The following is a 15,000-nucleotide window of genomic DNA, read 5'->3' on the forward strand; positions in this document are numbered from 1 at the left end:
GGTGTTTGTTGTGTGTGTGTGTGTGGTGGTGTGTGTGTTTGTGTGTGTGTGTGTGTTGTGTGTGTGTGTGTGTGTGTGTGTGTGTGTGTGTGTGTGTGTGTGTGTGTGTGCACATGCGTGTGTGTAGGCAGGTGGCGACGTAGTCCCTTTAACAGCCCCTCTCCATCCTTTTCCACTCTACAGTCTGACCTCTGACATCAACAAGCTCTCACAGGCTCACTGCAAAATCAGACGTTCGTCCACGTTCTCCATGAATCCAAGTTTGAAGTCGCTCCAAATGTCACATGTCCAAGTTGTTGTTAGCTCCTGCCGCCTGTATCATTTCAAATTTCGAAGTTAATGGTTATGTTTAGTCACTCATTCTGAATGGTTAAGATAAGGGTTAATAAGGGTTAAGATAAGGGTAAGATAAGGGTTAAGATAAGGTTAAGGTAAGGGTAAGTAAGGTTAATAAGTTAAGATAAGGTTAAGATAAGGTTAAATAAGTTAAGGTTAAAGGGTTAAGGTAAGGGTTAAGATAAGAAGGTAAGGTAAGGGTTAAGGTAAGGGTTAAGATAAGGTTAAGATAGGGTTAGAAAGTAAGGGTATAGGGTAAATAAGTGTAAGATAAGGTAATAAGGGTTAAGAAGGTAAGGTAAGGTTAAGTAAGTTAAGAAAGGGTTAAGATAAGAGTTAAGGTAAGGGTTAAGGTAAGGGTTAAGATAAGGGTTGAGTAAGGTTAAGGTAAGGGTTAAGATAAGGGTTAAGATAAGAGGTTAAAGGTAAGGTTAAGTAAGGTTAAGATACGGGTTAGGATAAGAGTTAAGGTAAGGGTTAAGGTAAGAGTTAAGATAAGGGTTAAGATAAGGGTTAAGGTAAGGGTTAAGATAAGAGTTAAGGAAGGTTAAGATAAGGGTTAGATAAGGGTTATGGTAAGGTTAAGATAAGTAAGGTATAGAAGTTAAGGTAAGGGTTAAGGTAAGAGTTAAGATAAGGGTTAAGGTAAGGGTTAAGATAGAGTTAACGTAAGGTTAAGGTAAGGGTAGATAAGGGTAAGTTAAGGGTTAAGGTTTGGGAGTTAACATTACGTTTAGGCATCATTCTGAATGGTTAAGGTAAGGGTTAAGGTTTGGGATAGGGTAAACATTAGTTAGTCACTCATTCTGAATGGTTAAGGTACGGGTTAAGGTTTGGGATAGGGTTAAACAAAGTTTAGTCACTCATTTCTGAATGGTTAAGGTAAGGGTTAAGGGTTGGATAGGGTTTAAACATTAAGTTAGTCACTCATTCTGATGGTTAAGTAAGGGTTAAGGTTTGGGGAGGTTTAAACATTAAGTTTAGTCACTCATTTTGAATGGTTAAGGTAAGGGTTAAGGTTTGGGATAGGGTTTAAACATAAGTTTAGGCACTCATTCTGAATGGTTAAGGTAAAGGTTAAGGTCTGGGATAGGGTTAAAAATATAAAACTAAAAAACCAGTGTCCCCTGTTGGGATCAAACACACTTTCTGATTGAGTCACAGATTTACACCATCCACCAACCTCAGGCAAAATACAAGCCTTCTTGATGGTACTGATGCTCACTGTTGCCCCTAGTGGCTTCGTTTGAAGCATTTCCCGACATCTCAGGACATAGGATAAACGTCAAATTTCGACGTCAGTCTTGATCGACCTGGCTGCTGAGCTAAGCTTGTTAGAGCTATCAGTAATGGCACCACGCACACACGCGCACGCACACACACACACACGCACGCACGCACGCACGCACGCACGCACGCGCACGCACGCACGCACGCACGCACGCACGCCACGCACGCACGCACGCCACACACACACACACACACACACACCACACACACACCCACACACACACACACACACACACACACACACACACACACACACACACACACCACACACACACACACAGCCCTCTTACGCTGTGAAAACATCCCAGCTCAGGCAAGGCGAAATCAAGGTCACCTTCACCACTCATCGCCCCCTTACCCCTCCTGGTCTACTCCTTTGTCTCCTTTGGCAGGAAACCCTGACCGGACTGTCTCAGACAGTACAGACACCCACTCCTCACACCCCTAAACTCCTGTCTCATCCTTCCCCCTACTCTCACCCCTCACCCCCTATCATGTCCCAGCTCTCTTTCATTTTTATCTCTATCTCTGTCTTTCTGTGTTTCTCTCTCTCTCTCTCTCTCTCTCTCTCTCTCTCCTCTCTCTCTCTCTCTCTCTCTCTCTCTCTCTCTCAATTCAATTCAATTCAAGGGGCTTTATTGGCATGGGAAACATGTGTTAACATTGCCAAAGCAAGTGAGTAGATAATACACAAAAGTGAAATAAACAATACAAATTAACAGTAAACATTACACAACAGAAGTTTCAAAACAAGAAAGACATTAAAATGTCATATTATTATATTACAGTGTTGAACAATGTACAAATGGTTAAAGCACACAAGTTAAAATAAATAAGCATAAATATGGGTTGTATTTACAATGGTGTTTGTTCTTCACTGGTTGCCCTTTTCTTGTGCAACAGGTCACAAATCTTGCTGCTGTGATGGCACACTGGAATTTCACCCAGTAATATGGGAGTTTATCAAAATTGGATTTGTTTTCAAATTCTTTGTGGATCTGTGTAATCTGAGGGAAATATGTTCTCTCTAATATGGTCATACATTGGGCAGGAGGTTAGGAAGTGCAGCTCAGTTTTCCACCTCATTTTGTGGGCAGTGAGCACATAGCCTGTCTTCTCTTGAGAGCCATGTCTGCCTACGGCGGCCTTTCTCAATAGCAAGGCTATGCTCACTGAGTGTTGTACATAGTCAAAGCTTTCCTTAAGTTTGGGTCAGTCACAGTGGTCAGGGATTCTGCCACTGGTTACTCTCTGTTTAGGGCCAAATAGCATTCTAGTTTGCTCAGTTTTTTTGTTAATTCTTTCCAATGTGTCAAATAATTATCTTTTTGTTTTTTCTCATGATTTGGTTGGGTCTAATTGTGCTTTGTCCTGGGGCTCTGTGGGGTTTTGTGTGTTTGGTTTTGAACAGAGCCCTAGGACCAGCTTGCTTAGGGGACTCTTCTCCAGGTTCATCTCTCTGTAGGTGATGGCTTTGTTATGTAAGGTTTGGGAATCGCTTCCTTTTAGGTGGTTGTAGAATTTAACGGCTCTTTTCTGGATTTTGATAATTAGTGGGTATCGGCCTAATTCTGCTCTGCATGCATTATTTGGTGTTCTACGTTGTACACGGAGGATATTTTGCAGATTCTGCATGCAGAGTCTCAATTTGGTGTTTGTCCCATTTTGTGAAATCTTGGTTGGTGAGCGGACCCCAGACCTCACAACCATAAAGGGCAATAGGCTCTATGACTGATTCAAGTATTTTTAGCCAGATCCTAATTGGTATGTTGAAATTTATGTTCCTTTTGATGGCATAGAATGCCCTTTTCTCCTTGTCTCTCAGATCGTTCACAGCCTGTGGAAGCTACCTGTGGTGCTGATGTTTAGGCCGAGGTATGTATAGTTTTTTGTGTCTCTAGGGCAACGGTGTCTAGATGGAATTTGTGGTCCTGGCGACTGGACCTTTTTGGAACACCATTATTTTGGTCTTACTGAGATTTACTGTTAGGGCCCAGGTCTGACAGAATCTGTGCAGAAGATCTAGGTGCTGTTGTAGCCCTCTTGGTGGTGACAGAAGCACGAGATCATCAGCAAACAGTAGACATTTGACTTCGGATTCTAGTAGGGTGAGACCGGGTGCTGCAGACTGTTCTAGTGCCCGCGCCAATTCGTTGATATAAGTTGAAGAGGGTGGGGCTTAAGCTGCATCCCTGTCTCACCCCACGACCCTGTGTAGAAAAAATGTATGTGTTTTTTGCCAATTTTAACCGCACACTTGTTTGTTTGTGTACATGATTTTATAATGTCGTATGTTTTACCCCACACCCACTTTCCATCAATTTGTATAGCAGACCCTCATGCCAATTGAGTCGAAGGCTTTTTGAAATCACAAAGCATGAGAAGACTTGCCTTTGTTTTCACACACACACACACACAGTTGGGCTGATTGTTGCCAGACCTTACTTAAACACTTCCCCAGTGCCCTGTTACCCTCCCCACTAAACCACTACAGAGACAGGGTAACCATGAGGGCTTGTTCCAATTCTTTACAGTTAAAGGATGTTCTGAAATTAAACTTTGACAAATTAGTTTTTCAGTTCAAGGCAATGTATAACGTAAATACTTAACAAAAAGTAATTTAATTGAGCCTTTACAGGGGACCCAGCTGGCATACTTGGACCACTACGGGTCTTACTTAAACAGTATTCATCAGACATCCACAGCATGTAAGCCATGTCTCAGCGCACACAGGCTAGAGAGAAGAGGAGGACTTGTTTCCCATAGATCTCTGTACAAAGCTGAGGTCATTCCAATACTGTTTCTATCTTTCATCTTACAGACGTTACTGGTGCTCCCCAACAAGCTCTTTGCCATTTGTCAGTTTAGGAGCAATAGAAACGAGGTACAGAAACGTGCAAAATGAAGAAAGCACCATACCATTTCCACAATGATAAGCTAGCTAGTATCTTGTTTAAGAATCAAGCCCAGTATGTTTGTCTCTGTGATTTGCGTGAGACGGTCCAGAAAATCATCTTAGAGCAAATAAAGTCCTTCTGCTTGGCTTCTCCTTTACTCCCTACCATTTACAGAGATAACACAGCCATGGCACCTGCTCCATAACAACACACTCACACGCATGCCACACACACACGCACGTATGCACTAAGCACACACACACACACACACAGCAGACTGTAAAGGGAGAGCGACAGGAAATAAATCTTTCCCCTGAATAGTTTTATGGGAAGAGTCTGTGAAGTCAAATATTACTCCTTTCCTAATGTTGGTGTAAAAGAAAGGGAACTTTTTTGCAGAATTCGTTCTCTTAATGAGCAATTAAATACAAAGATGGAACACACCATAGCGTCCTATTCAATCATTATGCTATAAATGTCACTATAATTCCCTATAAATTACTATACATTATAGGATCTCTATGTCATTACTTGTCATGCATTCACTGCTTTGTTAATGTAGTACGTAACCGGAGCAGACTGTGTCTCCTGATGTTATTTCTTTATCAATATGACTGATCATAAATCAATCCATCAAATCGTATTTGAGCAGCGCTTTCTTCAAACTGACATGGCACAGAAGGTTAAAGAAAACCCTGGGACCTAATGCATCCCCAAACCAAGTGTAGAGCGACAGCGGAAAAGAGCAAAGACAACTTTGAAGAAAGGAGGAAGAACTTTTCATTTGGACCAGAAGACATTGCTAGGCCATATCGTAGCACAATCTCATGATAAGACGCATGTTACAAGGCTGCAACAGAGAATGAACAGGGTGATACACAGTGTGACTCCTGAACTTGTGAACTGAAACTCCTCTGCAGCTAAACATGAACAAATGGTTCTCCTCCATGCGTCTCTTCAGCGCTAGAAGACAGGAGCAGTCAGGCCATGTTTTCACTAGTGTGCCTTAGCCCCGTCACACAGCTGATGATACACAGAATTACATACAGTACTCACTCACTCACTCACTCACTCACTCACTCACTCACACAAACACAGACTCACAGACTTACATACAGTTCACACTCACACACACACAAACAAACAAACACAGACATACATACAGTTGACACCAACACACACACACAGACTCAGTCATACATACAGTGTCACACTCACTCACACACACACACACACACACACACACACACAACACCCACAAACACACACACACACAGACTCACATAAAGTTCACACTTACACACACACACGCACTCACCACAAACACACAGATTCACATACAGTCCACACAGACTCTATCTCTCTACACACACACACGCACCACACACACACACACACACACACACACACACACACACACACACACACACACACACACACACACACACACACACACACACACACACACACACACACCACACACACACACACACACACACACACACACACACACACACACACACACATCCTCATCAATGTCTACCTCTTCACCAAAGGGAATCAGCAGGATCTGATAATACAGGACTTGAAATAGTGGAGATGCATTAAAAAGCCATTCATTCAAACCCTTTACCTCTCCTGTGTATGTATGGTATGAAGAACTTCTACAATGATGGATGATCTACATAGACTTCAAGGATATCTAGGCATATCAATGTACAAATGTGTAAGAAAATACCTTATAAACTACAGTATATTAAAAATGGTTTCATGCAAAACCACTTATGATGAACATGCAGATTCTAGAAGATTCACATGGGATAATATAAAGATGTATGAAATATGAATATGTATTAATGTACACATTAGTATTTCTGAAGTCTCCAGTGAAAATGGTGGAATTATCTGTCATGGCATCAGTTCTCTAAGGGTAAGTATGTCTGAATAATCACTCAATATTCCTGAAATGTCATCATATGAATATCTCCTTAGTTGCAGTGTGTGTTTCTCAAGACAGATCTAGGGCAGGCATTTGTAGCTGGGGGGGGGGGGGGTGTTTACACATACGCAGTCATTTTTTATTCTAATAAATCACAAACAGCTGTAGTTTCCTCATCTCTCCTCTCTGTAATATTCTACATTACAGTTGATCAGTTAGAAATGCAGACTGCATCTGGGGTTACGTTTTGTTTTGCTAGACTGCCGTTTACTGCTGTTTACTAGACTGACGTATTTTACTGTACCTTTTAGCAGTAATCTGGTAATTTCATAACAATGATCAAACTATAACTGCAGTATATGGTTTGTTTTGAAATAACCATCATTTGGAACAACAACTGGTGTTGTAAGTACCACAAAGCATTGCAACACACAATTTCTAATAACCACCAACGGAACTGTAACACACACACATGTACACACACACACACATGTACACACACGCACACATGTACACACACGCACACATGTACACACACACACACACACATGTACACACACACACAAACACATATACACACACGCACACATGCAAGCACCCATAAACACACACACTGGAATAAAATGACACAATTAAACTTAACATGCAGCTGTATCAATTTCATTTATAATTTGCAGTGTTTACAAAATAATACGGTATACTCAGCCTACTGCCAGCGAGCCCCTAACTGCTCTCAGTTACCACCCTGGGAAGCCAAGGAAACTGGGACTCAGCAACAGTCTTACACACACACACACACACGTTAGACCTTCCATTCAGAAATGCCAGTACTCTCCGCCTCCCCACTTCCTCTCCATCCCTTCATTAGTCATTCTGAGGGGTGATGGTTTACATCGCTGTGCTCTGGCAAGATTGACTTACTAAACAGTGTGAGAGAGAAAAGAGAGAGAGAAGAGTTGTTGTGTGGTGTGTGTGTGTGTGTGTGTGTGTGTGTGTGGTGTGTGTGTGTGTGTGCGTGTGCGTGTGGCGTGCGTGCGTGTGCGTGTGTGTGTGTGTGTGATCTCCTACCTGTTATTGTGATGTTACTGTAGATGTTGGAGACCTGCTCCTTGAGGAGAACGAGCTGCATCTGAGCTGCCTTCTCTCTCTGCAGCTCCAGCATCATGACAGGGTGGTTGGCCAGCTTACAGCCCCTCTGTTTGTCCAGGGCGATGTCACTACGTACTATGTCTGAGGGTGGACACAGAGACCAGAAATTAGTCATTCTAGTTGAAATGTGTTTATCATGCTAATAAAGCTTGCTTGAATTTCAATTTCTACAGAACAAGTATAGGCCTATGGTTAAACATGGATATAGAAGATTTCAACTGTATCTAAAGTATATTTAAACATCTCAAAACATTTTATAATCAAATTGGGAAAACAACACAAGAAATAAAGATTACAAATTAGTGTTTAACATTTTTTTAAATGAATAATCAAATCCATAATGCCTAACTCACCATCTTCGTAGTTCTTTAGGTAGTAATCTGGGCCGGGGCCTCTGAACTTGGCAAGGTTCTTCAGGTTGTGGAACTGGAGGAAGTCGGTTCTCTTTCCTCCGAACCTCAGATAGGCCGGGGACAGTCCTCGGGCTAGGGTTACTAAACGCTTGGAACTACACAGGGAGACAGAGGACTGATAAGAATATGTTCACAAATACATCTGAAATGTTGTTGTTTAATAAAGACTCTGTATCAAAAAGTATTGCATGAAAAACCCAACACGATTACAATGTATTTAGGATTATGCAAATACACAACGTATAAATACAACTCTGAGAAGAAATTACTTTTACTTTGATGTTATTTTGAAAATAATTTCCGTAGTGGGTATATATATGGTAGTTGCAATATCCAGCACTAGCGACATACTCAACAGAGGCTGAGAACTACTTTCACTCGACAAACAGCTCACGTAATAAAACAATGACAGTTTTATTTACATGATATCGCTTGCTAGCCCTGTGCATTCAGATCCAGCAAAAGAAAGCTAGACATGCAGCCAATTTCATTTATCACGGGAGTACGTTTGAGTGGTTTTTTAGATGTCACAGGGCAACATTTATGATGGTGCGACTGTGCCCAGAAAGACACAGCTATCTTCCACACTCCGGAAAGTCCCTATCCATGATCTTTCCAGGCTGGCCTTCCAAAACACATGTGACTATTCTTCCCACTTATAGGTTTCTCTGAGAGTCAAGCGAGTGAACCCTACTCGTATTTACATAATGGACTTATAAGTAGGACATGAAAGCTTTTCCATTATAACAGGACTTTTATGACCCTCTCACGGTGCCGCTGTTATTAACCGTCTGGGATAGAAAACGTGTAAAGGATTACGTTCCATTCTACTGTTGTGTTACCAAACTGGACACGGAATGAAAAACAGAAACGTTCTACTTTTCGACCATAGCCACATTGTAATTTGTGCATATCATTAAAAGTGGACCACCAAAAAAACAGTGGAGCAAATAAATCCCATGCAAGACATTTTCACATGCAGATTGCACTTGTTTTCTGTATTATTCAAGGAATGACATTCCATTGGCCTTCTTTTTAAAATAACATTTGAAACTGGTCATTATTTGTTTACAAAGTCTCATTTGACCAAAAACATGGAGAAAAGGACATTTTTGTAGTAGGCCTATATTTATTATTTATGTCACATTCTTCTAGATTAAAGGAATATTTCCCATTCATTTAAATTACTGGAAATTGTACTGGAAATTGTACTGTAGCTTTAATGCAGTGTTCAATAATATTTTATGGGATTAGCATTTAGTCCTACCTTATTTGTTTTTGTAAACAGAATACAGCCCGACACATTCCATGTTGTGATTTTAGCCGAATTCATGCAGACTTGATAAAGTGCAATTTTGATGAGAATTGTAGACCATTGTAGTAGTTAAATCACCTAGCTTTGTATTTTAATAATTGCCTTTTTATGTCTCTAAAATCCACCGGCCGACCAAAAAAAAATGAATTTAGGCCATGGATTCACAGTGTGCTTGAGCGGTAAATTATCAGATATGACGATCACCAAAGTTTCCTCTAGGCCTGTTAATTCAAATATCGGTTCATATAAACGTCAACACTACATTTTAAGAAAGAAATCGGGGAGGAATGTTTTAGAAAAATGTGCATTGAAATTGTCAGTGAATACAGACAGGAAGATAGTGAAAAATATGAACCAAAGTAAAGCAAAAACTTGCTGGAAGGCTATAATTGTTTAATCACATGAGGGTGTTATTGATATTATGATTATGTTCATTATGCTGATCATTGTCATTATTATTATTAAATTGATGCGGACAACATTTACTTGCTGAACGTTGATATCATACAAATGAACCAGACAATACACGAACATTGAACAGACAGCATCGACTGAAGTTATGGCTCCATATGATTGAAAGCGTTCTTCTAGGAATAACAATGTTCATCTAGTTAACCTACAATCCCGACCCTAAAGTCTCCCACTGACTGGTAAAAGTTCAATCTGGGAACGTTGCGCAATAGCCAAAGCTGATTGGAAGCTGAAATGGTTTACTTCCAGGGCACCACATTCTGTGGCTCCAATAATATCTGAGTAGCCAATTCCAACTGTTTTTCAAGATCACAAATATGTCGATATAGAGTAATACAAAACTGATACTCAATTGCATTTCTAATGAATCATACTTAAATCATATAGCTATGTTAAAATGCCATGACCTCGTTCTCTCCTCCCAGACAATAACAGTGGACCTTTCTTTGGAAATTAGAAACCTCTGTTTACGGAAAGTCTTCAGGGAGCCTCATATGCACCATGTAGGGCTACTACTCCCAATATACACTATCCCCCCCCATACCCAACCTTTTGCGATGCAGCCGTGAACTATATATATATATATTATTATTCCACAACTAAGCCTATTATTAACACCACCAGGTTAAAGTGATGTTTATAAGTTACATACTGTGTACCCACTGGGCACAGACGTGAATTCAACGTCTCTAGCACGTTTGTTCAACTTAATTTCATTTCAATGACGTGGAAACAACGTTTATTTAACCAGTGTGTCTAAACTGAAATGAGAAAATAGACGACTATACTATACAAACAAATTGGTAATGCCTCGATAACACCGACTGTGTCCTTGTGCAAAATGGGACGCAGCCTTTTCTGGATATGTGTGCAACAATAGTTCAACATTCACCTTCTGCTACCATTTCTGTCAAGCCGTCTTCGCATACAGTTTGATACATACGATAAATCCAACATATGCACCACACAGAACGTACTGCAACGCAATGCTGCAGTTCAAACCCAGCGTTCCATTGGAAATGAATGTACTTCTGATGTACCAAAATGCAAAACACAGTCGGTGTGATCGAGACGTAAAGCTCGACGACGTTATTAGGAAGTTAGGCCTGCTACAATCTCTAACCCACTCCATATTTCCATATACCCCATATCTAACGTCACCTAAACAAAGGCCCGATGCACAAATCGACATCAAACAACTATCTGAAATGGTTTAACGATTCCCCAATATCATAATATAGTAAAACAACTGAATCCGATCATGCTCAACGGAGACATCTAAACCAAAAACAATGCATTTGATCCAAACATGAGAAAAGGACGGTAAAGCCGATACAGCAGACAGAGTGATAAGGGAATCTACCTCAGGAAGTCCAGCCACCCGTCCTTTATAATGGACGGATCCAACTGTAAAGAGAGGAAGTTGTCGTTTAGAACGTGTACTGGACTGCGGGTGTTGACATCCAGCAGAATCAGCGTCCGCTCCATTAACCCTGTTCTCTTCCCCCCGCCGCCCGGTGCAGGTCTCCGGTAAGTCGAAGAAGTGGAGATCACCGACTGCACCATCAGAGCAACGGATGCCAGCCACAGAGGGGAGCCTGGGAAGGGACATGTCGTCGGTTTGGGCATCTTCCTGGCTTGGTACCACGGATGGAACACTGTTCTTAAAACGAAGGCCGTGCTCTGCGGTTTGGGGGAAAGTGAGAGAAGCTATAGTTATACCTTATAGTCCGAATGCACTCTCCTTTTCCTTTGAGTGAAGAGATATATCTTTCTTTCTGTCCGTCTCCCCCTGCGCCCCCCGCCCCCCGCCCCTCCGTGTTTTTGGGATCTGGAAAGGGTAGCGCACGCCCTGGGCCAGCCTTCCCGCTAGAGAGGGCCATGAGCCGGGGGGAGGAGAGGAGGCAGCCCCGCTCCAAGGACTCAGCAGTGTTTTTTGTCTAAGGTACTGTATGAAGGCTCATACTAACCTTGAGGTGTAGGGGAGAAAACAGTGATCAGGGGGAGCTATTTATCAATATTGTAAGTGCGCATCGCAGAGCTCAACAACAGACTATTTCTTGTTTGTATGACTTGTGGACTTGATGTGCCTGCCACAAAACATACATGTTCATGTAATCTGAATTGCAATGTGTCTGATGCAATGATTGAATTGTGTATAAAACAAATGTATAATGAAATCATAACATGCATATGAATGTAGGCCTATTTTCAGATTTCAAAGTTATTTTTATGGTTTCCCCATGAGAGACTTGGCTTATAAGCAGAACGTCAAAGTTATTTTTATGGTTTCCCCATGAAGGACTTGGCTTATACGCAGAACGTCAAAGTTATTTTGATGGTTTCCCCATGAGGGACTTGGCTTATACGCAGAACGTCAATAGAGGAAGAAACTAAATGGAAAGACGTCAAATAACGGTGCTTTTCAAAACAAACTGGGAGAGGGACGCCTTATTTAGTCTACCGTGCAGACCAAATTACAATTTCCTCGTTTTGCCAGTAAAATATAGGCCTAATTCCTACTTGTAAATGGCAACAATATATTTTTGTGTTTTGTCACTCTCGGACAAAACAATACCAACACATCCTTACAACAAATGAAATGATTAAAAACAAGCGTTATGAAAACCGTGTATTCAAAAGTATTCTCTAGAAAAAGCCTACTTAGGTAAAAACTAGTGGACCATGGATCTTGGAAATGAGGATTTGTGTAAAAAAAAATCGAATTAATCACGGAAATTACAATTGCAGGACCACGTAGGAGTCTGAACATTTATATTTTCCAATTATCTGTGAATCACAAATCTCTTATGAAAGAAAGTTGGATGCCTTGTAAAACAAATACACGTAAAAGTAAATACATTAAATATAGACCTATTGGTGTTCTTAAACTTTTGAACAGAACGGTTTTTATACACTGTGATCGACAAGTTAATTCCTTGGGGTACGGTCCTAGATCAGTAAGGCCAACAAGACAAGGCAAGTTACTAGTTGGCTATGCGATAAAATATTTTGTTGCGTTGGTTCTACGCACAAGTAGGCTGTGTAATGGCCAAATCTGTATTCAATTGTGTTTTGTTAAAATAGAGCAGCTGCGATCACCAGGCTAATGTTTTCTCATAGTTTGATCTGTGCTAATGTTTACAGTTTAACCCGTGACTTCATCGCGCTTTACAGGCTTAACAATGATCAACCCTGAGCTTTGGAGAACACAACCAAACTCAGCCGTACTTGGTGCGCTTCCAAAAACATATTAAAAACGAATTTAGAACTACAGCCTACAGATTTAACATACCTATAAAAACGTTATATAATGTCTCTCTCCAGATGTTCTTTGATCAGAGGGTCTACACACAGCTTGGTCGCTGGTGGTTGTCCCAACAACTTCGCCTCACCTCGGCCTGGCTCGTCTCAGCCTAATGACTCTGGTCGCCCGAGGTCACTGATTGTAGGTCACTTCCGTGTAGAGAAAGTGCCTGATGCACTGTGATTGGGAAGACTAAGATATGTAAAGAACGTTGCGTAATCCCCTCTGTTAAAGTGAACAGGTTGTATTGTCTACTTAACCAACTTCACGTTGAACCCACCAACATTAAGACATTCAAACAACTCTTAGAAATCTCGATATAAATTCTTGAAAGTTCGTGAGGCCTGGTTCAACTCTATATGCTATTTAGCAGGCGCTTTTGACCAAAGAAATGCACAGTCACGCGTGTATATATTCATGTATAGGTGGCCCACGGAGATCGAACCCACTATCCTGGCGTTGAAAGCGCCATGCTCTACAAACGGAGCTAAAGGGAACCATAGAAAAACAAAGGTAATGTGGAGACAAACATCGACAGGACATGTACGACAAAGTATTTCGCTGCTAGGGCAATGGAAAGCAACGAGCCAGTTGCTGTTCATCGATCATGAGTCAGCTTTATCAACTGTTCATAGATATGTGGTCCAGGATCAGACACGCGCCCCAGGGTCCTATAAGACCTGTCCATCTATTCCAAATATGCACCTCTAACAGCGGGGAGCCAACCTCTGCCTCCTTTCGCCTCTCCAAACATCTCTACCGCTATATATCAATATCTTCATATCGCACTGGGATCTTCGCTTGATCCATCACTTTACCAGGATAAGAAATGAGTCTTTGATGTGTCCCGCCATGGCTGTAGCGGTTCTATGGCAACCGACCAAAATCCCTCTTCAGGTTACGGTATTTTACTGCATGTCTATGGCAGATATACTGTAGACGTCATTTGGAGTCTTTTGATGTGCGTTTTAAGATGTCGAAGACATATTGTGTAAAGTGTTTGGGATTGAGAGGTATACACAGCATGTGATTTTCATAAAGGTTCGATTTTCCCCCCATTAGTTGTTATTAAAATGTTAAATAGAACACAAAGGGATTTATAACAAGTATTTAGTGCCCCACTCCCTGAACAATATGGAGACGGATAGCCTATGGTGAATGCAATTAGTAAAAAAAAAACATTGTTCTGATACTCAAATAGATGGGATAAAGCCACAGTCTGTAAGATTTCCAGAAATTACAACTAAATTAAATATAATACAAAGAGTACTTTATATTAAATAAGTAGCCTACAGCAAAACATTAAGGACCAATAAGGCCCGCTATAGGCCTAGCCTACTTCATTGTTTATTTGCTTGTCATATGAGACTTGAATAACATTATAGAAACAAGTTGTTGCCTATGTGAAAATATATTTGAACTAAATCAAACAATTGGAGTTCAATTGTGATAGCACATTATCAAAATTGAAGAACATTAAAGTTGTGTTTGTAGGATAGAAAAATCGTAGAAGATTTTTGTGCTAAAACAAATCGATCTGCGCTGGGTGTGCTAGTGAACTCGCTACCTTCAGACAGACGTGCATTTCTGGACTTTATCGTGTTTCTCATCACTGCACGGAAAATTTGCCAAGTGTTAAATTCGTTTCGACTTAGAAAATAACGTAGGTCAAAAAACATTATTCTTCTGCTTTTAACACTTGTCGAATGTTTTCTCATGTCACCTTTTTTCCTACTAACTTAAACTATTTATGCCAGTGGCATAAGCCATCAAAGTGTGTGTGGCCTATCGTTGACTTTGAGTAATTACTTTCGGAAGGTTTTGACAAAATAATGACTAAATGTCAAATATTATGACTTTAGGAAAACTATAACTTTTCGACT

General features: G+C 40.8%; 1 protein-coding gene across 1 annotated transcript; it reads right to left on the reverse strand.

Moving 5' to 3' along the window:
- Nucleotides 1-7,530: 7,530 nt before the first annotated feature.
- LOC112072819 (inactive heparanase-2-like) lies at nt 7,531-11,550 on the reverse strand (the record flags this gene model as incomplete). Its single annotated transcript, XM_024140214.2, has 3 exons — nt 11,174-11,550; nt 7,965-8,119; nt 7,531-7,692 (listed from the first exon to the last, which is right to left on the reverse strand). Coding segments are annotated over exons 1-3 (583 nt in total), but the record flags the coding sequence as incomplete, so codon positions are not given.
- Nucleotides 11,551-15,000: the final 3,450 nt, after the last annotated feature.

The sequence above is a fragment of the Salvelinus sp. IW2-2015 genome, unplaced genomic scaffold (genome assembly GCF_002910315.2).
Source record: "Salvelinus sp. IW2-2015 unplaced genomic scaffold, ASM291031v2 Un_scaffold2052, whole genome shotgun sequence".
NCBI lineage: Eukaryota > Metazoa > Chordata > Actinopteri > Salmoniformes > Salmonidae > Salvelinus > Salvelinus sp. IW2-2015.